The sequence below is a fragment of the Rhinatrema bivittatum genome, chromosome 4 (genome assembly GCF_901001135.1).
Source record: "Rhinatrema bivittatum chromosome 4, aRhiBiv1.1, whole genome shotgun sequence".
NCBI lineage: Eukaryota > Metazoa > Chordata > Amphibia > Gymnophiona > Rhinatrematidae > Rhinatrema > Rhinatrema bivittatum.
In genome coordinates this window covers 229,430,835-229,458,541 of record NC_042618.1, presented here as the reverse complement: position 1 = coordinate 229,458,541, position 27,707 = coordinate 229,430,835, and the positions used below count along the sequence as shown (strand labels likewise).

The 27,707-nt window shown below is 43.5% G+C and overlaps 1 protein-coding gene across 3 annotated transcripts in view; it reads right to left on the bottom strand.

Moving 5' to 3' along the window:
• The window catches only part of BID (BH3 interacting domain death agonist), a 110,557-nt gene that overhangs the window by 64,315 nt on the left and 18,535 nt on the right, over positions 1–27,707 (bottom strand). The window contains exons 1-3 of one of the 3 annotated variants that reach the window (XM_029599844.1): positions 26,077–26,196; positions 11,341–11,414; positions 4,707–4,932 (exon numbers count right to left, since the gene is read on the bottom strand). In XM_029599844.1, coding sequence (XP_029455704.1) covers positions 4,707–4,908 — 202 coding nt within the window. In that variant the 5' untranslated portion in view covers positions 4,909–4,932; positions 11,341–11,414; positions 26,077–26,196. Of the gene's footprint in view, positions 1–4,706; positions 4,933–11,340; positions 11,415–11,569; positions 11,792–26,076; positions 26,197–27,707 lie in introns of those variants that run through there. The other 2 variants (XM_029599843.1, XM_029599842.1) reach the window with 2 other exon arrangements.

The following is a 27,707-nucleotide window of genomic DNA, read 5'->3' as shown; positions in this document are numbered from 1 at the left end:
ATTCTGACTGAAAGACCTTGGACCATTGGCAGAAAGGCCAGCAATGCTAATCACACCGCCCTGGTCTCCAAGTGGTTGATAGACCAGGAGTGCTCTTCCGGCGACCACACACCCTGAGCCAACTGAAGCTGGCACACTGCCCCCCAACCAGACAGACTGGCATCGGTAGTAACAACAATCCAAATCCTGTACCTCTAGAGCAACCCCCCGAAGAAAGTGAGATGTTTGGAGCCACCAAGAGAGGCACTCCCTTGTAGGAACTTCCAGCGATACCGGCTGATGAAAAAGCTGCGACAGCGGATTCCATTGTGCCAACAGAGCTTTCTGTAATGGTCTCATTTGCGCAAAAGCCCAGGGAACCAACTCGAGGGTGGAAGCCATGGATCCCAGAACCTGCAAAAAATCCCAAGCTCTGGGCACCCGCAATGCCAATAGATAGTGGATTTGTGACTGCAATTTGTTCACTCTCTCGTCTGTCAAGAACACCTTGCCCATGCTCATTGTCAAACTGGGCTCCCAGATACTCGAGACACTGGGTCGGACTGAGATGGTTCTTGGCGAAATTCACCACCCAGCCCAGCGACTGAAGGAGTTGAATGACTTTCCTGCCTGCTGAGTGAAAACTGGCCTCAGACTTCGCCCTGATGAGCCAATCGTTGAGATAAGGATGTAACAGAACTCCCGCCCACTGCAAGACCACTGCCACTTCTACCATGATCTTGGTGAAGGTCCGTAGCTAGGCTAAAAGGAAGGGCCTGATACTGGAAATGCTGACAGAGAACCATGAACCTCAGATAATGCTGGTGATCCCGACGAATGGGGATATGAAGATACGCCTCCATTAGATCCAAGGAAGCTAGGAACTCCTGACTGCGAACTGCTGCAATCACTGACTTTAGGGTTTCCATGAGATATCTTGGGACTTTCAGCGCTACCATTTACTCTTTTTAGGTCCAGAACAGGCCAAAAAGTGCCCTCCTTTTTGGGAACCACAAAATAAACGGAGCACCGCCCAGTGCCCCATTCTTCTTGGGGAACCGGCACCATGGCTCCTAAACTCCGCAACCTATCCAAAGTCTCCCGAACTGTGCATCGTTTTGCCAACGAACCACAAAGGGAGACCAAAAAGAGGTCACAAACAGGACGAGCAAATTCTAAAGCATAACCATCTCTTATGATTGATCCTGAGTGAGACTGGCCCACTCCTTGTAGAAAAGCGCTAGATGCCCCCCTAAGAAGGGAACAAAGGAGAGGGCCAACCTTGCCTCATTGGGTGGATTTTGCCCCCAGGGCCCCACCTCCAGTGGGGGCTCTAAAGGGTCACCGAGCTCCCCAAAATGTCTGCGCCCAAGAATAACCAAGGCCCGCAAACTGCCTCTGCAGGGCTGATGCCCCCTCTCGCATATCGAGGCCTTCTGCCTTCACAGAAACGGGCCCGAGACTGAAAGGACTGTCTGGACTTAGGTTTATCCTCTGACAACTTGTGGACCATGTTGTCCCCTAACTGTTTTATCAACTACTCGAGGTCCTCTCCCAACAAAAAGATGGCCCTTAAAATGGCAGGGAACCCAACTGAGATTTGGACGAAACATCCGCCGACCAGTGCCACAACCACAATAATCTCCTGATACCGCAGAAGCCATAAGCCAAGAAGAGGCTCGCACTAAGTCATACAGTGTGTCAGCTACATACACCACTGAAGCCTCCAAGCGCTGCGCAAGACCAGCTTGGTCCCCTTGCAGCTGCTGCACCCAACGCAAGCATGCCCGCTGCATGAAGCTGGAGCAAATAGCCGTCCGAAGGCTCAAAGCAGAAACCTCAAAGATCCGCTAAAGGTGAATCTCCAGCTTACGGTCCTGGACATCCTTTAAAGCCGCGGCCCCTGCCACTGGAACAGTCATCTTCTTTGTGACAGCTGATACCGCAGTGTCCACCTTCAGCATAGCGAAGAGCTCCAACATCTGCTCGGGTAAAAGATAGAGCTTCAACAATGCTCGGCCAACCCATAAGCCCGCATCTGAAGAACTCCACTCCTGGTCCACCATCCTCTGCACGGACCTATGGTAGGGAAAAGATGAGGGAGGACCACGAGTCCCATCCAGAACTGGGTCCACCCCACCTAGGTCAGAATCCGACTGAGGGAGCTTCAAAACAGAGTTCCTCGAGGACCAGCGGAATTAAGGGGGCAGATTCCTCCCGACGAAACAAACGAAGAATCTTGAGATCATCCCCGGACACTGGCATATCAACCACATCTTCCCCCGGATCCAGATCGGCAGCATCCGGCTCCACCCTATGATTAGGGGCCGGAACCCCCTCCAAGAATCTCTGAGGGTCCTCTGAACCCCCCCCCCCCCCAATCTCTCTGTCCGACTGCTGTGGCCCCAGTAAATGCTGCACCCCGGGGGCCAAAGTACCTCGCAACCAAACAGAGCCAGACCCAGCCGCCTGAACTGCTGGAAAGGGAGGAGGAGGGGTCATTCCTAGCAGCTGAAGGTCTGACCTTTCCTGCTGCGCCAAAGAAGTGCGGTGGAGCAGTAAAATAAATTCTGGGGAGCAGCATCCCCCAACCGAGCTAAATCCACCAGCAGCGCCTCATCCCGGCTCCCCTGCCCCCCTCGAAAGTGCTGCCAAGTCTGCTGGGGAGCCTAAAATGGCCGCCATTCCCGCGCTGGCCAAGGCCAAAGGCCCAATGTGGGAAACACCGTCCCCAGCAGCAACAATATGGGCGGTAAAGGAGGCCAGATGTGCCGGCGTTTTGTGGGGGTAGGGGAAAGAGAAGGCCCCTCACCACCCATATGCCGAGCAAAGAGACTGCTGAGGCGGGCAGGAACCGCACCACACACGTGGCAGGTCCAACCGCGAACCATATCACGCGGCTAACCCCAGAGCACAACTAGACTGTCCCCCAAAAAACACTGTCCCGATAGTGAAAATGCCGCCCGCAGAGCCCGGGAGAGACTTACCGCCCCACTGCAGCTGCTTCAACTGTTTTGTTTTTTTGGTTTTTTTTTAAACTTTACAAAAATAACAGAGCCTCTGCTCTCCTAAGGCTGAGGGGATCTGTCCAGCTTCAGCTCAGCCTGAAAGCTAGGAGAGAGAGCCCTAAAAACAAAAAGCAGCTGCCCCGAGCTGAAACGCCACCATGCAGCCTCGGGAAGTGGGGATCTGGACCACCAAATTTGCACCTCATGGATGGGAGCCAGAGCGAGCGTACAAAAGGGTCACCAACTTCCAGCTCGTCTACCTCAACCAAATAGGGAAGGGTTCCCCCAGGGAACACAACTCCTGAGAAAAAGAAATGGAAAAAGAAAAAGGAAAAAGACTGGAAAAAAAAAAATTACCAGAAACTGCAGGTAAATGTACCAGCCACCATCTGCTGGAGACAGAGAAATACTGAGGAACTGCAGCTGGCACCAGTGCTTATCAAGCAGTGTCAGTTAAACTTTCTCTGTCTCCATCTGCTGGCATGAATGCATAAACCCAGGAGTCTGGAATGATCCGGGTACTTATAGGGAATAAAGGATTCTCTTTTTTTATAGTATAATTTGTGTATTCACTATCTGGAACCAATGTTTGGTTAGCTGCAAATTTTTGTACACTATGTTTGTGTGAATATACACCCACACACACACACAGTATCATCACTACAGAACCATAAATGAGTTTCTCCCCTTCTACCATTATGTAAACAATTTTTACAACAGTGTTTTCTTTTCCTCAAACAGAACTGAAAAGGCTGTGAACAACAACTGTTTAGATAACAAATAAAGGATGGCTCAGATTTACTCCTTTCACTAACAGATAACCAACAAACCTCCTCCTTACACTGAAGTAGTTCAGGCAATGTAGAGGATGGGGAGGAGAGAAGGAGAAGCTTTCATCGTACAACAGTGACACCTAATGGCCAGACAGCATATATGTATCAAATTCCAAAGGAAGCCATGGTTTATAGTCTCTAGACCAGTGTTTCCCCAACCCTCTCCTGGAGGCACACCTATCCAATCCAGTTTTTCATTGCCACAATCAATATGTATGAGATTGAGACCTAGTGTGAAATTACATTAAACCTCCCCGTTCAATGTAATTTCAACCTTTCATTATGATGTAAACCGATATGATGTGTATTTTAATGTCGGTATAAAAAAGCTGATAGATAAATAAATAAATAAATAAATAAATAGTCTCATGTGTATTCATTACAGACATCCTGAAAACCTGACTGGTTAGGTGTGCCTCCGGGAGGTTGGGAAACTCTGCTCTAGACCAAGGACTGTCACTTTAATGGCTAGGCTAAAATTACTGAATAAAAAGAACAACAAAAATAATTGGGGGGAGGGGGTAGGCAACTGCCTTTTGACAATTGCAGCTATTGCACAAATCTGATCAGCCTTTTTTGCAGTTTTTAAACCAACAGTAAATAACTAGACATACTACTTGAAAATGAAATCTAAAAATATGAAATATTTATAAACAAACATTTCCATTTCAAAATAAAAACAGCAATGTTCTGGTTCCATTACTCTTCCAAAGCACTATCAGCTGTGGCACAAGAGTAAGAGCATGAAGAAAGCTGAGGGGACACCTATAATAGTGCATTAGCAGCATTTAAGTCTGTTCAGCCTATTTCCTCACTGCAGAAATGGGGAGTAGAGAACACAGATGCCCTAAAAGCTAAGAGATTAATTTAAAAAATCCATTCATACCAAAGCCAGATTCAAATCTGACAAATTGATTTCCATCTGTCTGTAGATCCCCATCTGTGAGGTGGAAGTCAGAGAAATGAGAGACTCTGGTTTTCATTTCACTTTTCAGTGAATCCAACGCATTGCAGAACTCTGGATCAATGGACCTGTCATGCTGCAGAAAGGAGAGCAGCACCAGCTCTGTTTTAACAGATGAGTCCATCTCAAGATCTCACCCCAAACAGACCTAAAAAATAAATACAAATATTAATGGCCAGTCCAACTGGGTCACAGTAGTCTTGCTGGCAAGCTTAACACTTTTAGCCCAGCAGTTTCCTTCTGCTCCTCTGGGCTTCCACCTCAATTGTAACTAACCTCTACTGCACTATAAGCTTTTATTTGCAACTACCTGATGAATTTTTTTCTTAATTTTATAACCTCTCCCAACAAAGGCACAGGCTGTGGGGGCAGGGGATAGTTCAATCTCTAACCCCCCACCCCCAACACACACACACACAACACTTTGAATGCTGAATCACCCTCAGCCTACACCAATATTACCTTCCTATCCCTTGCCCTCCAAAAATAAAGTAGGAAAATTATTATGCCTATGTCTTTAAGTTAGTTTAGTCCAGTCATTATAGAGAGACAGTCCTTTGCTAGAAGCCATGCATCAGGACTCTTTTCAGAGCCCTGTAATCATGGGCCCAATTCCATCCCCTGCATCCAGGAGCTGTGACTCTCTCATAGCATCCCAGGCCTCAGCCGACTTGGGACCGAATACCTCAGGAATTGAACCAGGCCCTTCCACATGGAAAAATAATAAAAATGTGTCACTTGTAATATGCAATTCAGATGTTGCAAACCATTCTTTACCCTACCACTGAAATACCTACATCTTGGCTGCATTATTTCATAAAAGGCTAAAGATCAGGCAAAATGTAGATACAGCATGACGTGGGCTATTTTAATCGTACAAACCATTTTTATTAAAATATTTGATTTAAAAAATGTACGATATTGCCTCAGTGCCTTAAATGGAACATTATGAGTACAGCATCACAAAATAGCCTCAGAAATCAATGTTACGATAGTAATCACTCAGCATTTAAAGCAATAATATGCATTTCATATCACAAACATTACCTGTAGCTAAGGACAACTTGTGACTATGCCAAAGTTTATATTTTTACTTCGGCAATTCACTACAAATATTCAGAACAAATCTGTATTTGTATCAAAAATGTTGAAATGCCTACTACATTTGTGATGTACTCTGGCTTCTTGTGATAAAATTCTGAAAATAATTTAACACTGATAAGTTGGTGCACTTTTTCACCAATATTAATGCAGAATCAAGCATTTAAAATCAAGATAATTTCAGTCAAACATTTGTGTTACAAGGCAAAATTGATACAGAACACTGTTCCATTCCTTTTGGTTTTGTCAATATATTACAAGGAGGTCATAGGAGAAAATCTTCAAATATTTAGAAGGCACTGTAAAGCAGCGGTTCTCAAGTGGTGGGTCACAACTCACCAATGTGTCACCAAGCACAAACAGGTGTGTCGCCACATTTCCCGGTGCCCTGCTGGCCCAGCTGCTCCTGCGAAATGGAACTAGCCAGGGCGGAACATGGCAGGAGAGCTGGAGTCAGCGGCACTTGCAGCGCGGTCCCTTCTTCCCGCCCCTGCGGCCCAGAAGAGGAAGTGAAGTGCAGCCGCCTGTTAGATAAAGTCTCTGCAGAGTCGGCCCGAAGCAAAACAAGGAGCAACGTCAGCCCCCGCAGCCGATAGGGCTCCTTTCTTGAGAGGTGTTGCTTCCGCTAGTTCGGTGGGGAGTGAGTGAACGAGCATATATATATGTATGTGTGATTAAGAAACTGTTTCTGTGATTAAGAGCATGTATGTAATTGAGATTGAGAACCTGTATGTGTGAGACAGCATGTATGTAATTGTGTGATTTGAGAGTCTCCATAAGTGAGAGAGCAAGCATGTGTGTAACTGTGTGACAGAGCCGGGTGTGGGGAACAGAGCATTTTTTAAATCATTTAAGTACTGGGTCTTTGTCTGCTGTTTTGAAATATTTTATTGGTGTCTAGAAATGTTTTTATATGATTTTTTAATTATTGGATATTCCATTCATCAGCTGTTTTGAAATAATCTGTTCTTTTTATTAGTATGGTTTTATTGCTATTGATTTTATATTTCTTTATTTTATGAGGACTGGTGATTTCTCTTTTTCCTTTGTTGCACTGCATGCAGTGACTCTGGCTTGTTGCGGTTTCCAGTTCAGTTTTTGTCTGCATGTTTCTATATATACTTTGTCTCCTTATTCTTTGGGGCCGATGCAACATAAAGCACGGAAAGCAGGCGCTGAAAAGTCAGTGCCCAGTTTCCTAACATGCACATGGCGCCCACAAGGGGGTTGATCCCAACTTGGCAGGAGAATGAGGACAGTAATGGATTGTCCCCACCCACCCCCATTGCCCAAAGTGGCATAGAGTGAACTGTATGGGAAACCATATATGATTCAAAGTGCAACACACTCACCCCAGGAAGCAGAGGAGGAGGAACTGTCCTGAGGTGCCATGATGCTGCTATCATCTTCCTCCTATAACCAAGCTGGGATCAAAGGGTAATATCCCCCTTTCCCCTGCGTACCTCTATCCCTTCTTCCCCATCCCTCTGCTGCTTCTCCCTGAGATCCATTCTCCATCCTCCTGCTCCAAAATCCCTATTACCTCCCTATCCTCAGATCCCTTTCACTACCTATATTCCCCTTCTTTTACAGCACCAATCACTAATATCCTTTTCCCCTGACCCACACACAACAGATAAAATTAACCAGGGGCGGATTGGCCTATCGGGGGATCGGGCTTCCCCCGGTGGGCCGGTCGCTCCCATCACGTGATTTTTTTTTTTTAAACTTCCCGGCCAAAGACAAGAGGGTCTGCTGGGCTGCGGGCAAGGCCGGTGGAAGCACTAGGCCTGGGGCGCCGCGAGCAGTGGTATCCCGAGGGGAGCCAATGCCCCCAGGGCGCAGCGAAGCTCATGCGGCGCTGCGAAAGGCAGATCGGCAGGGCCGTGGTGAGGCTCACGTCACCACGGCCCGAAGAAAAAGATTGCGTTTAAACGCGCTGATGCTCCTCCTTCTTCCTGCCTGTGCGGTCCCGGAAGTAAACGTTGCCGGAGCCACGTAGGCAGAAAGAAGGAGGAGCATCAGTGCGTGCAGAAGAGAAGCAGCGCTTGCGCTTACGGGCCGCCACGAATTACAAGTAGCAGCGGCCGGAGAAGATCAGGGCCGCTGCAGAGCGAAGAGGAGGCCCAGAGGTGAGAGAGAGGCTGAGGGTCTGTAGAGTGTGTGTGTTTGTGTGTGTATATGAGATGAGTTGAGAGATTGTGTGTGAGAGTGAGGACCTGAATGTTTGCAGAGACAGCATGTGAGAGCCTCTGTGTGTGTGTGTGAGAGAGACAGCATGTGAGAGTGAGAGCCTGTGTGTATGAATGATTGTATGAGAGAGCATGTGACAGTGAGAGCCTGTGCTTGAGCAAGACAGCATGTGGGAGTGAGAGAGAGCCTGGGTGTGTGAGAGTCAGACAGCATGTGAGTGTGAGAGCCTGTGTGTGTGAATGATTGTATGAGAGAGAGAGAGAGTATGTGCTTGAGCAAGACAGCATGTGGGAGTGAGAGAGAGCCTGGGTGTGTGAGAGTCAGACAGCATGTGACAGTGAGAGCCTGTGTGTATGAATGATTGTATGAGAGAGAGAGCATGTGACAGTGAGAGCCTGTGTGTATGAATGATTGTATGAGAGAAAGAGCATGTGAGAGTGAGAGCTTGAGCAAGACAGCATGTGGGAGAGAGAGAGAGCGAGCCTGGGTGTGTGAGAGTCAGACAGCATGTGAGTGTGAGAGCCTGTGTGTGTGAATGATTGTATGAGAGAGCCTGTGTGTATGAATGATTGTATGAAAGAGAGCATGTGCTTGAGCAAGACAGCATGTGGGAATGAGAGAGCGCCTGGGTGTGTGAGAGTCAGACAGCATGTGACAGTGAGAGCCTGTGTGTATGAATGACTTTATAATGAGAGAGCATGTGACAGTGAGAGCCTGTGAGTGTGTGAGAGAGAGAAATGCATGTGAGAATGAGAACCTAACTGTGTGTTTGAGGGATGAAGATGGAGAGAAAAGAAACAGAAAAAAAAGACAATATAAAAGGAATTGACAAAAAAAGAAAAAAAAAAAAGAAAGGGAAGGTGGAAAAAAAAGCCTGTGACCAACCAATTAGAAAACTAAGATCAGACAGCAAATGTAAAAAACAAATAAATTACTTTTTAGTGATTGGCACATGTAATCTTTGGGAATGTGCAAGAATAGCACTTTCTCTATGCGGATCTCACAATGTATGAGATCAGCATGGAGAAAGTGGAAGCCCACGGGGCCTGCACAGAGTAGACAGTAGAATGGGCTTCAGTGTCAGTAGCAGCAATCGGCACCTCCCCAATAGCCATGCGGTATCAGTGACAGTGGCAGCAGAGGAATGAGAGAGGTTCCGAGGTTGCTGGCAAAAGAGAGGGGGGGTCTGCCTTTAGTGTGTGCATGTGTATGAATGGGACTCTGCCTGGGGGTGTATGTGTGTGAATGCATGGGTGCCTGCCTGGGGGTCTGTGTGTGTGAGAATGAATGTGTGCATGCCTGGGGGATGGGGAGGGAGTGGTGTGAAAATGAATGGGAGCCTGCCTGGGGGTCAGTGTGTGTGTGTGTGTGTGTGTGTGTGTGTGTGTGTGTGAGTGAGAATGACTGGGAGCTTGCCTGGGTGTGTGTGTTCGTGTGTATGTGAGGGAGCCAGTGAGTGTGAGAGCATGAGCATGTATGAGAAAATCCAAGGGAGTAAGAGTTTGTGTGTGGAGGGGGAGAGAGCGTCTTAGAGCCTGAGAGTGTGTCAGTGAGAGCGAGAGGTTATGGTGGATATAAGAGCATGAATGTGTATGTATGTGACAGTGTATGTGTGAGAGAGAATGGACATGTGAGTATATGTGAGAGAGGGGATAACCTCCTAATCCTCGACAATATCAGGGTGACTGGAAATCAAGAGCTCCCACAGAAGTGGGCAGCAGGGGCTTTTTAAAATCCTTATTAGTTTTAATTATTGAATATTATTTGATGTCTGCTCTTTTTTAAATATTTTATTGGTGTTACATACAAATTTTTGAAAATTTCCCTGAGTTAAATTACTGGAGGTTCTATTCATCAGCAGTTTTGAAATATATATTTTTAGTATGATTTTCCTATTATGATGTTTGATAGTTCTTGATTTTATTGTTTGATGTTTTATGAGGAATGATGGTATTTTCTGTTTGTCCATTGCTGCATTACATACAGTCTAACTTGTTGAGATTTCCAGTTCAGTTTGTCTGTGCATATTTTATGGTCCCTTTATTCTGTATTTGGTGACTCACCAAATTGTATGTGTAATTGGGTACCCATGGGCCAGTATGGAGAAAAATCCCCCGGGCCACTATTTTCCCACAGTCCACCCCTGAAATTAACACACTGCCATATAATTGCTGCACAATTTCAGAAACAAGTGCTGCTGAATTTTCTACATCTTGGCTCAGGAGTCTGTAGGCTGTAACTTATACTATGATGAAATTCAGTAGGGAAGGTAGAAAAATATTTAGTTTGCCTACTGACAAGGAAATCCATTGATACTTCACATAATCTACAACTCCAACATCTGACTTGAAATGTTGGAGGAATTCTGCCCTATTGCCAGTGATCTCTTGCATACTGCACATGCACATTGTCTGCTCTGGCTCTGAGATTTGTAACTCAGTTTGAGCATGAATCTGAATAAATATATAAAGCAAACAAACATGCCTATCTGCCAGAGATATTTATTTTTGACAGAGTCAGAAGTAACTTCTCTCATCTGCTGTTGGCAGGGACAGAGCTCCATTCTTTGCTATGGAAATTGGTTTTGCTGGGCCACTGTATTTTCTTTATCCTCTTCATACACTTCCATGTCCCTTTATATCTAGCCCCCTTTGAACTGCACTTCTTTGATTTTAAATCTGGATTACTTGCTTTTCCAAAACAGCACTGAAAGCTAGTTATAATTGGATACAATGGGTAGTTTCACTCCGTTTCATGATGCCCTTAACCTTCTAATGCCACTTATTGGGTCTTCTCCTTTTCAGAGTAACATACCCTCTTGGCTCTTGCCTGCTCCTGATCTCCAGGGTTTGGTTACCGAATATATACGGGGAAATCCTACCACTTAAGCCAGGGACCTTTCGAAACGGTGGTCTTCCGTGATGAAGTAGGTTGCCTTGGAAGGCAAACGCTAAACTTGAGAGCGATCCAATAATATTTCTGCACCAACAATCAGGAGCATCATGAACATAAATTAAGGTGCCAATAGCTGCAAATATCCAATCCCCGTGCTAGCTAGTATTTTTATTAATAATGTGAAATCATGTTTAAAAAAAATAAATAAAAGTGATCGTATACATGCAAAAAAAAAAAGCCATTTAAATTAGGAAGATATAAATTCCGGTATGTTAAAGTACATTTTTAAAGGCATGCCAAATCACTAAGACAAAATGTTATACAATTGAAAAAGTTTGAATGAAAAAGTTGACTCTCTCTCTCTTACCGAAAATTATTTATCCTTAAATGGCAGTTTCTGTCACGGGGCGGCAGGCGATGGGTACTTTCTTTTCTGGGAAACTAGGCGAGAGGAGCAAACACAAAAACAGAGGTGGCAAATTATACGAACGCAATGTATTTATCATCATCATCTTCTTTTTTTTTTTTTTAAGTGAAGCAGTTTTGCAAAAACTCCTTTGACACATGATACTAATGAATAATGCTGTTTGTCTCACTCGCTTTCCGCTTCCGCCGTAGCGTTTCCTTTCACAAGCAACCGGCAGGTTTCTTCTGGGTTCCCCCCCACCCCAAGGTTTTATATCCGGCACCGGGAGAAACGAGGGCTAGTGCCGTCGGGTTTGGTCGCAGTCCGGACAAAGTCCCCTCTCGTTACTACGTTTAATATCCTGCACGCCGCCGCCGCCGCCGCTGCTGAATTGGGCGGGAAACCGTGTATTGGCGGCTGCACCTCCCCTCCGCTAGGAGGGCAAGGGAAGAATGAGCGAAGCAAATAACGAGTCTCTCTCTCACATATCGAGTCGCGGCCCCTAACAGAGAGCGACTCCGGAGACTGCACTTGGCATGGAGATCCTCGGGCTCCCCCTTCCCAGAAATAGCTAAAAAGCAAATCACCCTCGTTCTGCATGGAAAAGCAAATTAAACAAACAAACAAAAAACCCTGCAGCTTAGTTTGTTTTGGTTTTTTTAAGACGGGGGGGGGGGGGGGGGGGGCATGGAGCCCACACCAACCCCCACCTGAGACAAGGACAGGACTCCATGTACCAGAATCACCCGCTTCACAAAGGGTCTGCTGCCTGCAATAAAGCTTATAGATAGGATACAGAGAAACTGCTAGCTGCACATATTAGTCAAACTGCTAGCAAGCTTTCACACACTGTTCTTATTGTTTCAATAACGCTGATAGATTTCGGTTATGGACAGCCAAGTCAGTAACCCTGCTGAGCACACAGAACTAACCAGAACAGAGGACGCATTATGTATAAGGCAGTATTAGTGTTGCAATTCCTTTCACAGAACTGCAATTCCCGACAGCCTCTCCTGCGAATGACTATCAGTATTCACATGACCTGAAGCCAGAACAAAGTAGAAAAATCGGGGAAGTTCCACGCTGAAGGAAGGAGGGGGCCACCTAGCCCCTCAGTCTGAATATGCTTGCTCAGCAATGTGTAGAACGCATGTGCAAGCGATAAGAAATGTGAAATGTATAAAAAGTTTCTCCCTGCAAAGGGGGGTGTGCAGTTTTACTGAAAACCATTTCAGCTGCATCTAATTGCTAGCAAATAAAACTTTTCCTTCTCGGACCAGAGCCTGAAGTCTTCTGTTTGTACCTGCTGTTTGTTACCCTGTTACAGTAGGAGTTAGAACAGGAGTAAAAAAAAAATTGTAGTTATAAAACAAAAACCTGTGCACTAGGGCAGGCTACTCCGGTTAGAGAGAGATACTAGACGTGACTGGAGAAGAGAGCACTGGTCGCTGCAGAGCATGAATTCCAATCCCGTTTCATTTATTTAATTTAAACATTTCTATATACCAATAGCCTTTTGCACATTGTGCCGGTTTACAAAGAACAGGAGGAAGGCCACAGGAAATAGGCACAACCTTTACATGGAACGCATAAAAGTAACAAATAACTTTTTTTTCCCCACAAACTTTTAAAGATGCAATGGTCTGAATGCAGTGTTATTCTCTTAGACCGGTTTTGAGAGCCATCAACTTTTCATAAAATTGACGTAATACCAATTTTAATTAAATAAATAAAACTATAGGGAATCACATGCAGCAACATACTCATTCACAAAAATTGCACTGCAGTTAACAGTTTTTAAGCAGGTGGGTAAAAGGCAAGGCAGTCAGCAAACACGTTGGACTCCTCCTCCTTTGCACTGCCCTGATTTCAGAAATGGCTTGTGTTTCACCTCACGGTTATAGGATACTGGCGCAGGCCAACAATGGAGTCTCTGCGACCTCCTGTTCTCTCCCCCTCTGTTCCCTGGGTGGCTGTCAGCAACATTGGAGCAGATACCAAAAAAAAAAAAAATGCAGGTCCAGGCACCAGTCCTGGGGAGGGTACTATGCAACATTTAAAATAGGGATCACACTGCCAAGGAGGTGTTAGGGTCGATTGCACGGGCCTAGCGCCTCCTTGGCAGCGGGCGCCCAGGAGAGGGCAGCTGGCTGCGGGTTAAGAAAATGGACGCTGAATTTATCAGCGTCCATTCTCCTAACCGGCTCACAGCCACGTGTTTGGTAAATGGATGCTGGTTAAGGGAGCATCCGTTTCCCTAACCTGACCACCTGCACTTTTTTTTTTTTTTTTAATCTTTTAAACTTTTTGTTCCTCTGACTTAATATTGCCATAATATTAAGTCAGAGGATGTACAGAAAAGCAGTATTTTACTTTTCTGTACATTTTTTTGGGGTGATTAGTCATACTTTTTACCTCCTGTCAATATTCTTGCCATAGCATTCTTAGTCTTAGGGTGCTTGATGGGAGACCCATCAAAAGAGCATTACAATAGTCAAAGTTAGAGAAGATGAGTGTCTGTAGTACGGAACGAAAATAGAGGTTTAGAAGGGGCCTTAGGCGTTTTAAAATAGTCAATTTGTGGTAGCCGTCCCAGAGTATAAAAGGTTAATATAATTTTTCATGTTGAGCTCACTATCAAATCATAACTCCAAGGTCTCGTCATGAGTGGATAGTTCTATTTGTGTGGGGCCATACTTAGAACTATAGGCATAATCAATGAGCCTTTTCTGTTTAAATACAGAATTTCCGTTTTGTGTGTGTTCAGACAATTTCATATGGTTTAGTAGTTGCTGAATGGCTGACATAATATATTCTCTACAATTTTCAGAATTTTTTTCAATGGAATTGTCTATCGGAATCAGGAGCTGAACATATGCTGCATATATATAATAGGTGATCCCTAGTCCGGATAATAATTTACAAAGTGATACACATTGAAAAGCGTGGTAGACACAGATGACCCCTGGGGGACCCCAGGTCAGTTTTAACAGATGAGGCGTTACCAAGTACAACCTGAAAAGATCAGTCTTTTAGAGAAGAGGAAACCATTGTAAGGTCAGGTTGCAAAGCCCAATTTCTACTAGTCTTTGAATCAAGATCTGATGATCCACTATGTCAAAGGCTGCCGACAAATCTAGTAAAATCAATAAATAGGTTTGACAGTTATCAAAACCGTGTAAAGTATTGTTAGTTAATGCCAGCAAGAGCGACTCTGTACTGAAATGTTTCCTGAAACCAAACTGAGCAGGATAAAGTAGATTATTTGATTCAAGATAGTCAGCCAACTGAGTCTGGACTGCTTTTTCAATTAATTTGGCAATAAAAGTAGTCCTGGGGGAATTCTGCAATACTGCAGAGCGCAGAATTTGCGCAGAATTCCCCCCCTCCACGCAGAATTGCCAAATTCCACGTAGAAAATGGCATAGAAGATGAAGGCCCCGGCGTACTGCGAACGGAGCGCGCCATTTGTGGTGAAGATGAAGGCCCCGGCACGCCGCAAATGGAGCGTGTGCATTCGCAACAAAGATGAAGGCCCCCGCGTGCCGCTCGCAGCAGAGATGAAGGCCCTGTTGAATGTGTGTAGAGAGAAGGGGGTGCGAGAGAGCAGGAAAGGTGAGAGCAGGGGGGTGTGAGAGAGAACATAGGGGGTGCTTGAATGTGGGTGCCAAAGGGAGGGAGCTTATATGAGGAGATTGTGAAGGAGTGTGTATGTGTGAGAGAGAGCCTATGTGAAGGGGTGCGTGACAGACAGGTAGCCTTTGTAAGGGTGTATGTGTAAAAGAGAAAGGGAGCTTGTGTGGGTGTATATGCAAGAGAGAGGGACCCTGTAAGAGGGGATGCGTGTGTGTATATGCAAGAGAGAGGGACCCTGTAAGAGGGGATGTGTGTGTGTATATGCAAGAGAGAGGGACCCTGTAAGAGGGGATGTGTGTGTGTATATGCAAGAGAGAGGGACCCTGTAAGAGGGGATGTGTGTGTGTATGTGCAAGAGAGAGGGACCCTGTAAGAGGGGATGTGTGTGTGTATGTGCATTAGAGAGAGGGACCCTGTATGAGGGGATGTGTGTGTGCATTAGAGAGAGGGAGCATGTGTGAGAGAGAGGGACAGAGGGAGCCTGTGAGAGGGGCAGTACTGAGAACAGGGTCAAAGTCTGGTACTGGCAATAGAGTGGAAGGGGTTGAGGCTAGAGGTGGAAGGGAGAGATACTGGCAGGTGGAGGAGCTGGGGCCTGAGAAGGCAAAATGGCCAGAGGAATAGGGAGAGCAAGTGGAAGGGACACTCTTACAATGAATTTCTAGGGGAATTCTGCTCAAAATATTTAAAATTCCGCATCTTTAAGTAAATACATTTTAAATTAATACAGAAAAAAGTTATTACTTAAAGACTGTCAAGTAAATTGTGTTATTTTGACCAATATAAAATATGCAGAATTCCCCCAGGAGTATAAAAGGCAAGTTTGAAATAGGTCTATAATTGCTGAGTGTGTTCGGGTTAGCACATTTATTTTTGATGATAGGTCTAACTGAGGTGGGCACCTTTCCTTCTACTAAGGATAGATTAACTATAGTGGTGAGAGGAATAGATAGATGAGGTACTGTTTTTAGAACTTTTATAGGTAATGCATCATTGGGATGAATTGCAGAATTCATATTCTTTAGAATCAGTTCAATTTCTAGGGATGATTCAGGTTCAAAATTTGGCCACGAGATTGTCATTTGATAATATGGAGATTTTCTGATCTTGCTGGGCAGGAGATTTGAAGTCATGTTTCGAATTTTCTCTTTAAAATATATTGCAAAATTTGTTGCTTCTACTAACGAAATTAATACCATCACGATGTTGGTTCCTTGTATGTTTGGTATCTATGCGAGAGTTTGAATGGATGTGTACGTATTGTATCTGTGAGAACCTGTGTGACAGTCTGTGTGTGTGCCTGTGAGAGCCTGTGTGTCAGATATAGGCTCTCACAGGCATGCTCACACACACACACAATGTGTCTGTGAGGGAGAAAGAGAGCGCAAAGTGTGTGAGAGAGCATAGGCATGTATATAAAAGAGATGGAGTGGGTGAAAGAATGGATGCGTGTGTGCATGAGAGTTTTTGCGGCCCTACCTCCACGACAATCCACGACAATCTCAAGGTGACTGGAAATCAAAAGATATGGAGGAGAGCAGGAGATTTTTTAAATCCTTATTAGTTTTAATTATTGGGTGTAATTTGATGTTTCTACTGTTTTGAAATACATTTTTGGGAAATATTAGAACATTTTAAATTATTGGATTTTTTTTATTCATCAGATGTTTTGAAATATTTTATTGGTGTTTTGGAAATTTTGGATATTCTATTTGTTAACTGGTTAGAAATATTTATTCTTTTTATGACTATGATTTTACTATTATGATTGATGTTTTGTAATTCTTGACTTTATTTTTCGTTTTATGAAGAATGGTAATGTTTCTAATTTTCCATTGTTGCTCTACTTATAGAGGCTGGCTTGTGGGTTCCAGTTCCGTTCTTCTCAGATGTTTCAATGTATACTTTCTAGTCTCTTTATTCTAAAATTTGGTCAGGGCCTGTCTGTTCTCCATGCGTGACAGAGGTGAGATATTGTACTACCATATAATTTATCTGGAGTGATCTATAGCAGTCTGATTTGTTCTGTTTTCCTAATAGGAAGTGTATTTGTGTTCTAGGGCCTGGTATGATATGTGCAGTGTTACCTTTTCATAGATAAGTTTGTTACTGTTTGAGTGCTGGCAGTTAGAGTTGTTTTGGTATGGGAGGTTTACCTTTTTGTAATGGTAATTCCATTTATTCATAGCTTTGAGGGCCAAGCCCTCATCCAGCATACATTACAAAAAATGTAATTCCATAGGAGTTCCAAGTGTCTTTTTTGCAGGATTTTCTGGTTGGCACCATAGCAGTGCATGTAAATATAATATGCATGTTGTATGTGATATTTTTGTCTCGGTAGATTGTACTTGTGAATGTTTTTTCTTCATGTAAAATCCGTTATAAATACATAATTGAATTGTGTGTGCACGCAAAGCTGTAAGGTACCCTAAGCAAACCTAATACCTTTCCCTTGACCATGGGTTCCGTGGGGGGGGGGGGGGGGGGGGCATCATTTTTTAAAAATATAGTTTGATGGAGGGAGTTGGGCTTTTTTTTGATGGGCACGGGACAGAGACTGAATAATGTTACTCTATGACTTATGTCAACTTAAGACATTAATGTTTAGGCCTTATGTTAATTCATAAAATTATGTCACCTCATTTCCCTATTGTTTATGCCTTATGTTACTCTATGACTTAGATCACTCTGATAGCTGGATCACTTGTGTTTCCAGATTTCACCACCCAAAAGACTTCGTTACACAATCTGCCTTCGCTTCTTTATTTATCTGTTACATGTTATTGTATTTTTACCTCATTTAAGTAGTTAATTTCAATTCCAATTTTTACTTTATTTTTATATTGTATTTATTGTGTACACTTCAGGGAAATCTAACCAAGTTAAAAATTTAACCAGACTTAGTTCATCTTTATCTAAAACCATCCAGTTTGTCCCTAACCCAGAGAAGTTACCTTATGAAGTTTCCTTGAATCGTTACTATTCATTATGTTATGTAAAGCCTTGTTTAATATGTTTCTTGTAAAGCCTGGGGCACTGTTTCCCGTCCCGCGGCATTATTGTTGTTACCTGTAAACCGGACTGATTTGTTTCCCAACAAGAATTTCGGTATATAAAAATTCTAAATAAATAAATAAAATAAATAATGTGTGGGGGAAGGGAGGCAGCATAGTAATTGTTTGCACAGGGCAGAAAAAAAAAACACACACAAAAAAAAACCTAGCACACACACCCCAGGCAGGAAGCCCCCCCCCACACAGGTTCCCCCCCCCACACACACACCCCCCAGGCAGGAAGCCCCCCCCCCACACAGGTTCCCCCCCCCCCACACACACACGCCCCAGACAGGTTCCCCCCCCCACACACACACGCCCCAGACAGGTTCCCCCCCCCACACACACCCCAGGCAGGAAGCCCCCCCCCACACAGACGCCCCAGACAGGTTCCCCCCCCCCCACACACACCCCCAGGCAGGAAGCCCCCCCCCACACAGGTTCCCCCCCCACACACACACCCCAGGCAGGAAGCCCCCCCCCACACAGGTTCCCCCCCCCACACACACACGCCCCAGACAGGTTCCCCCCCCCACACACACCCCAGGCAGGAAGCCCCCCCCCACACAGGTTCCCCCCCCACACACGCCCACATCCCAGACAGGTTCCTATTCACACACACACCCACCCACCCTTTTTCTTGGGGTCACCTTTGGAGGCTGCAGAAGGGATTTATTTGCACTGCTGCAGCTCCAGGAGCAATCAGGTTTCTCCAGGGATTATCGGTGGGGACCAGATCAGCCTCTGGGAGGCCCAAGGGAAGACTTACCAAATATAACAGAGTCCAATGTCCACAACAATTGTTGGGCTCAAAGCAAATTTATTAAAAAGTTCAAAAAGGTAAAACAATTCTTCAGCTGAATCATATAATACAATCCAAAATGCAAAACAAGAAGAGAAACAAACATTCTTCTTTAAATACCTTTCTTTAAGGAAGAAATCACACAAAAATCCCACTTAGTGCCAAGGTCTCCCTGGGAGGCAGGAGGTCAACTTCTTTCCTGGAGCTTCCCCAGCAAGGACAGTACCCCTTTGACTTCAGGGTCCTCCTTCTGAATGGCTGTAGGAATCTTTACAACTTCTTCCCAAAACAGTAACAATCCCCTTCTGTCTCAGGAGCCCTTACACTCCCAAGTCCAAAATGCCAACACTCTCTCTTAAGATGCCTGGACTAGCATCTTAAATAACCTTCCAACATCGGGACCTATGCAATGGAACTCCCTCCCTCCGGAGCTTCGACTAGAGCAATGCCCAAACACCTTTAAGAAAAGACTAAAGACATGGCTGTTTAACGAAGCCTATGCACAACTCGGATGACCTTTCGGAACATTTCAGGCAGCGTCGTGAGCGGAACCACTTCACTAGCAAGCCGCTCTGAGGACAGCCAAGCCATCAAATGTTTTTTCCTGCAATACTCTAGCCCATTTCGTTTGATCCAAGTTTTGCTATCCCTTGTTCAATGTAATGCATCCTTTTGCAACGGTTATTGTTAGAATGTAAACAGAGGTGATTTGTAACTTGTTTCATGTATATAAAAGTGCCAAATAAATAAATAAAATACTTATCCCTCCTTAGAGGGCATGCATCTCTTCTCAAAACCAATACCTCATCCCCCTTTCCCCCCTCCTTACAAGGTCATATGCAAAGTGCACCAACCCTGGAAACTGGAGGAGCTCTGCAATACCAGAACTCTCTGTCCTCTGAGCACACTCCTTAATGAACCTGGAAAGCTGGAGCGCTCCAGAATCTTTCCACGTTACCTGGTGTTACCTGGTAACCCCAGTCAGTTATACAGGCTCCCATACACACCCACCCCTCAGTCAGGCTCTATTTCACACACAGACACGCCCTTGTACTCAGTCAGGCTGTCATTTATTCACGCACTCACACATACCCATCAGGAGCCATTCTGCTGCGTCTCCTTGTGTGCTGACCCCTGTGCAAATCGAAATCGCATGGGGCTAACAGTTTCTCTATGCAGATCTATGCAGATAATTAGAGTTAATTAATTAATTAACTCTACAGCATCAGCGCATTTCATTAATTTCTCAACTATATTGAAAGGCATATATATACTCTCTATGAAAATCCCCAACTTCTTTTCTCTGTTCCAAGCTAAATGTATCCCTTGTTTTATTGTAACTGCAACTCTTAGCTTTCATTTGTTTAATGTTTACTATTACTATTATGAGGATCAATGTTATTTATTACCTGTTTTGTTCCTTCTATACTTGTTAATTGTAAACAGACATGATGCGATATTTATCGCGAATGCCGGTATAGAAAAACATTAAATAAATAAATAAATAAATAAATAATCTCATGCATCGTGAGATCAGCATAGAGCACATGCTAGCTGCATGTGTTTTGGATAGCGCACACCAGCACCAACAAGGAGCAGAACAGGCTCCCTCTTATTTCTTCGGCCACCAGAGGGATGGGGGTCGACTGGCAGCTGCACAGGCCTCCTTTTCTTCTGCAACTGCACGATGTGCACACCCAGTAACGTCGGGCCCGGGAGTGGTTAGATTATATAATAATGAACGATGCCCCGTATAAAATTCAATTTTCTCCTAACACTGTAATACAAATAAAAGGCTAGGCAGAGAAAGACAGCATGTTGTAATTATTTATGCCTTTCAAAAAATAATCCAGAAGTTTGTAAAAAGTAAAATTAACCCCAGGCTGAAAAAGCTAGCTCACAATCCCTTTGGGTCTAAAGTTTATTGCGCAGTCAAGGGAATATTTTCACCTCACTGGAAAATAAGGCATCTGGAATTTTGAAGATAGATTTGGAAATGTTTTTCTAAAGATGGAACACCCTTCGCAAAGATAGTTCTTTTCAGAACTTGAAAATAAAAATTGTTCTCTCCATCTATGCACTTAGCAAACAGGAGCAGAATATGTTGGCAGATAAAAATCTGACGGGCCATCTGGTCTACTACTACTATTAAACATTTATATGGCACTTCAAGAAGTCTGTAGTGCTGTACAGACGCTGAGCAGGGACAGACGTTTCTGTGGAGTTTATAACAGAAACATAACAGCAGAGAAAGGCCATATGGCCCAGTAGTTTGCCCTGGTCAAGACAAACAGATGTTTCAGGAACTTCATTATAACAAATAGTTTAAACAAGGCCAGTACCAATTCCCTTTCTCTCTCCTCATGTCTAGTCATTTAAAACAATACTGATGTGATATTCAGCAGGTAGAAGTCTAAAAAAAATAAGATGGGAGAGTTAAAGAGTGTATAGCACTGGATGAAGAAGTAGATATAAACTGGCATCACAGAGACCTGGAAGGAGGATAACCAATGGGACACTGTGATACCAGGGTTCAAATTATATCAAAATGATAGGATGTGTCACATTGGTGAAGGGGTAGCACTACAAATATCAGAGAGCATGCTGAATCAAAAAAAGGATAAAGTTCTGCAGGAAACAAAATGCAATGTTGAAGTTTTATGAATAGAAATTCCAAGTGAAAATGGGAACAAAATAATAGTGGGGGTGTATTTCTGCTCACCTGGCCAAAATGAACACACAGACAATGAAATGCTAAAAGAAGTTAGGAAAGCCAACAAAAGCAGCACTGTAATAATAATGGGTGACTTCAATTACTCCAGAATTGACCGGGTAATTGCTACATCAGGACATTCTAGAGAAGTAAAGTTCCTAGATTAAATAAATGACTGCTTCATGGAGCAGCTGGTACAAGAACCAACAAGAGGGGAAACTATTTTAGACCTAGTCCTTAGTGGAACACAGGATGTGGTGCGAGAGGTAACAGTGATGGAGCCACTTGGCAATCACAACATTATCAAATTTCACTTAATAAATGGAGGAAGTACACTAAAGAAATCTACTACAACACCACTTAACTTTCAAAAAGGCAACTGATAAAATGGGAAAAATGGTTAGGAAAAACCTGAAAGAAGCAACTGCAAAGGTTAAGAGTTTAGCTCAGGCATGGATGTTTAAAAATACCATCTTGGAAGCCCAGACCAGATGTATTCCATGCATTAGAAAAGGTGGATGGAAGGGTAAATGACTACCGGCCTTGTTAAAAGGTGAGGTGAGAGAGGCTATAAAATCTAAAAGAATATCTTTCAAGAAATGGAAAAGGAATCCCAATGAAGAAACAGGAAACAGCATAAGCACTGTGAAGCATTGATACAGAAGGCAAAGAGAATTTTGAAAGAAAAAAAAAAAAAGCTTGCCTTGGAAGCTATAACTCATAAAACCTTTTTCAGGTACATTCAAGGTAAAAAGCCTGTGAGAGAGTCAGTTGGACCATTAGATGATTAAGGGGCAGCTAAAGATGACAAAGCCATAGCAGAGAGACTAAATGAATTCTTTGCCTTGGTATTCATTGAGGAAGATGTAAGAGAAATACCCATGCCAGAAATGATATTCAAAGGTGATGATTCAAAGGAACTCTCAAACAAACCTCAGTGAAATTAGAAGATGTACTAGATCAAATTGACAAACTAAAGAGCAGCAAATCACCTGGACCAGATGATATACATCCAAGGAGTGCTGAAAGAACTGAGAAATGAAATTGCGGACATTCTATTGAAAATCTGTAAACTATCAGATTGCATTGGCAACTGTCCAGTCTAGTTTTCAGGTACCATAGACAATGTCAATTTAAAAAAAAAAAAAAAAAAATCAAGGGATAATCCAAGAAACTACAGACCAGTGAGTCTGCAGTCAGTTTCTACCATTTTGCTTGCACAATCATAAAGAACAAAATTGCTGAACATATAGCTGGCATAGTTTAATGGGTCAAAGCCAACATGGACTTAGCCAAGCAAAGTCTTGTTTCACAATTTGCTACTTTTTTTGAGGGTGTAAATAAACCTATGGATAAAGGTGAGCTATTTAATATAGTGTATCTGGATCTCCAGAAAGCCTGTGACATATTCCTTCATGAGAGACTTCTTAAGAAATTAAAATGAGATAGGTGGCAGTGTCTTATTGTGGATTACCAACTGGTTAAAAGATAGAAAACAAACAGAGTAGGCGCTAAATGGTAAATTTTCTCAATGGATAAAGGTGAATAGTGGAGTGCCCCAGGGATCTGTTCTGGGACTGATGCTTTTTAAAATATTTATAAATGACCTGGAGATGGGAACAAGTGAGGTGAACAAATTTGCCAATCAAATATTCAAAGTTTTAAATCACAAGAGGATTCTAAGAAATTGATAAAGGACCTTGCAAAAAACTGGGAGACTGGGCATGCAAATGAAATTTAATGTGGATAAGTGCAAAGTGATGCACTTAGGGAAGAGTAACCCAAAATTATGGCTACACAATCAAGGTAAGCACATGCCATACTGGGTCAGACCAAGGGTCCATCAAGCCCAGCATCCTGTTTCCAAAAGTGGCCAATCCAGGCCATGAGAACCTGGCAAGTACACAAATACTAAGTCTATCCCATGTTACTGTTGCTAGTAATAGCAGAGGCTATTTTCTAAGTCAGCTTAATTAATAGCAGGTAATTGATTTCTCCTCCAAGAACTTATTCAAACCTTTTTTTAAACACAGCTATACTAATTGCACTCAGCACATCCTCTGGCAACAAATTCCAGAGTTTAATTGTGTGTTGAGTGAAAAAGAACTTTCTCCGATTAGTTTTAAATGTGCCACATGCTAACTTCATGGAGTGCCCTCTAGTCTATTATCCGAAAGAGTAAATAACAGATTCACATCTACCCGTTCTAGACATCTCATGATTTTAAACACCTCTATCATATTCCCCCCCCTCAGCCATTTCTTCTCCAGGCTGAAAAGTTCTAACCTCTTTAGTCTTTCCTCATAGCGGAGCTGTTCCACTCCCCTTATCATTTTGGTAGCCCATCTCTGTACCTTCTCCATCGCAATTATATTTTTTTGAGATGCAGCGACCAGAATTGTACACAGTATTCAACGTGCGTCTCACCAAGGAGCGATACAGAGGCATTATGACATTTTCCGTTTTATTCACCATTCCCAACATTGTTTGCTTTTTTGACTGTCGCAGCACACTGAACCAACGATTTCAATGTTATCCACTATGACGCCTAGATCTCTTTCTTGGGTAGTAGCACCTAATATGACGCCTAGATCTCTTTCTTGGGTAGTAGCACCTAATATGACGCCTAGATCTCTTTCTTGGGTAGTAGCACCTAATATGACGCCTAGATCTCTTTCTTGGGTAGTAGCACCTAATAAGGGTTCCACATTAGGAGTCACCATTCAGGAAAAAGTCTAGGTTTCATTGTTGAAAATACATTGAAATCTTCTGCTCAGTGTGCAGCAGCATCCAAGAAAGCAAATAGAATGCTAGGGATTACTAGGAAAGGAATGGACTATAAAACAGAGAATATCATAATGCCTCTATATTGCTCCATAGTCTGACCTCATCTTGAGTGTTGTGTTCAGTTCTGATCACCACATCTCAAGAAAAAATCTAGCAGAATTAGAAAAGGGCAACCAAAATGATAAAGGGGATAGAACGAGTCCTCTATGAAGACAGACTAAAGAGATTGGAACTCCAGCTTGGAGTCGAGACAGCTGAGGGGAGATATAACAGAGTTCTATGCAATGAGTAAACATTTATTCTTTCTAAAAGTACAAAAAAAAAAACAAAAAACTGACTAGGGGACACACGAAGTTACTGGGCAATACATTCAAAACTAATAGAAAATATTTTTTTTTACTCAACGCATAATTAAGCTCCGGAATTCATTGCTAGAGGATGTAGTGAAAGCTATTAGTATAGCTTCATTTAAAAAAAAAAAGTTTGAACAAGTTCTTGGAGGAAAAGTCCATTATTAAGGTCGAGTTACAGAAATCCACTGCTTATTCTTGGGATAAGCAGCTTGCAATCTGTCTACCCCTTGGGATCCTGCAGAGACTTGTGACCTGGATTGGCCACTGTTGGAAATAGGATACTGGGTTTGATGGACCTTTGGTCTTCTTAGGTAGGCATGGTAGGGTGACTACATCTGCTCTAACATTACACATCTGAAGTGTATCATGAGGCTAGATTTCAGCCACTGGGAGAGTGTGTGACTGAAAAAACAAAACCCTTATATAGTTTTATTATCAGTGCTATTATGAAACCAGTTTTTGTAAACATGTTTTTCTTTCCTCTGTAGTTGCATTCTGACAGCATTATGCTGTCACAATTACATGTCTGTGACTAACCAGATGAGGTCACCTGGCTTAAACTCCATTTCATAATAACCAGTCAAAAGCTTCTTTTGCATTGCCTGCTAGTTTTTAATCTAGCCAGCATCTGATTTGCAGCATAATTTCAAACTAGGAGCTTCTATTTAGGTCTGGCAGTGAAAGAGAGAGAGAGAGAGAGTTAAAAGTATTTCCCATGTTTATAGATGCAAATAAAAATACATCTCAATACGTTATATATAAAAACGAAAACTTTCTATCTAATCTTCCCAATACGCAGCAGGGTTAAATGGAGGGAGGTGCTGTCAGCTGTGATGGTGCTCCTGGCCAGTAGTAAAAAACAACAAATCTTTTTGGGGTTATTCCCCCATGAGACTCCGTGCTGTCACCTTATGACCTTCCTGCACTATTTAATAGTGGGGGGATTTCATTTATTGGTGACTGGACTATGAAGCTTTTCCTCTGCTAGGCAGGCACAGAGGTGCCTATGCCACACAGTTTTAGTCTCTCCCGCTCAAAAATCAGCTACCTACTCAGCACAGACTGCTAAAAAGCAGATTTCAATGGAAACTTGCATGCAGCTGAATGTAGAGCAAATGTTTTCTGGTTGAATGTAGACTGCCTAGAGGACTGCAGCTCTATAGTGGGGTGCATGGCACCCAACGTAATATTAAACTCTACATTTTTTTTTTATTAACTTTATTAGAACTTTCTGCTCTTAACAATACAGCAAAGTAGGCAAGTAACAAATCAATATTCATATATTTCCTTGCAATACAACAGCACAAACCTCCCTCCCCCCTCCATCCCTGCTCAGTTAGGTATCTGTCTTACGTTTTAAATGCATCTGCCGGGTATGTGTAGTCTGGATTGGCCACTGTTGGAAACAGGATGCTGGGCTTGATGGACCCTTGGTCTGACCCAGTATGGCAATTTCCTATGTTCTTATGAGATGTTTGAGAAAGCAGCTACTGGTGATGTAAAATATTTAAAATAAATTATTTCTCTTCTATACAGCTTTCATACTTTAAATTTTTTTCTCTTATTTCAGTTTTCCTCTGTGCAGAGTCCACTTGGTTATAAACCACAATGATGAGATATCACCTAGATTCACTCAGTTACATATCTATCTATAGCCAGTGTGAGAAACACATTGATCACTCCAGCCAAAAATGTTCCAATCCAGGGAATATTTCTCTCAATCCAACACTTTCCTCCTGCTCCCTTGCATTTCCAGCTAAATTGGAAGCAGGGCTGGGATCTGGCCCCATGAGCCTTCAGCAGCAATTACCCAGGAATTTCTCCCTTACATTATATCCTCCCCACCTTAACCCACCCGGCCTGGTCATTGTAGTGACAGTCCTGGGCCAGCAAAGAATTCTGTTGACTGGCGTCAGGGCTCATGATTGCAAACGTCACCCCTTAAGCAACGATCCTTGCCAAATGGGAGTGATGCCAGCCAACCTGGGCACCCTCTGCATGGCAATGCACTGTTCTTGCCACCTGAGCCATTAGGCTGGCCCATTTTTCCTTTTTTTTTTTTTTTTAAATTTAAAAGCATTAGACTGATCCTAATTACACTTAATGGATTCGTCATTAACATGAAAAACAGTTTGAGTTTTATTTTTTTAATTTTTTAGTTGTTCTTTTTACTTCTTTTCCTTTTCTTTATTCTCTTATTTCCAGGGGCCCTCCCCCATCCACCTTCTCCTTCATGGCCAGACTCGGTTTTACCCTACTGCAGTGGTGCTCAACCTTTTCTCTATTGGGACAGCCCTGGCAGATAATGCTTACAGGCGTGACACACAACACTTGACCATCGTGGGGCTAAACATAAACATATAGGGCCGGATTTTAAAAGTCCTGGGGGTGAGCAGCTCCTGGCACAGTGGACATTTGCCACACAGTGTCAGAGAGCGCGTGCCGGCAATTGGCCGGCGCGCGTAACTTGCGCCTGTCCAGAGGCAGGCACAAAAGGTACAACAAAAATTTGGGGGGGGGGGGGGTTAGAGTAAGGGGTGGGAAGGCAATGGGGAAAGGCTGCGCGGCTTGGTGCGCGCAATGTGCACCCCTTGTACACGCCGACCCCGGATCTTATAACTTGCACGTGCAAGTTATAAAAATCAGGTGTACATGTGCGCGTGCCGGGTAGCACGCACACATGTATGCCCAAGTGCAACCTTTTAAAATCTCCCCATACTCTGCATCTACAGGAGCCCACCCCTGCCACTCCCCCTCCCCAAACAATGGATGCAAAGCAGAACTAGGATATTTCAAATACACCTCGCTATATAAAAAAAAATATTCTGATTCTAGTGTTCTCAGTAACAGAAACGGAAATTTCCTTACTCTACCAGGTGCATTGTAGAATACAAAACCTGAAAAAAACCAAACCCAAAACTCAGCACATGTAGTAAACCTTTCACATCACTGCGACATTAATTCCAAAAACTCAAACAAACAGC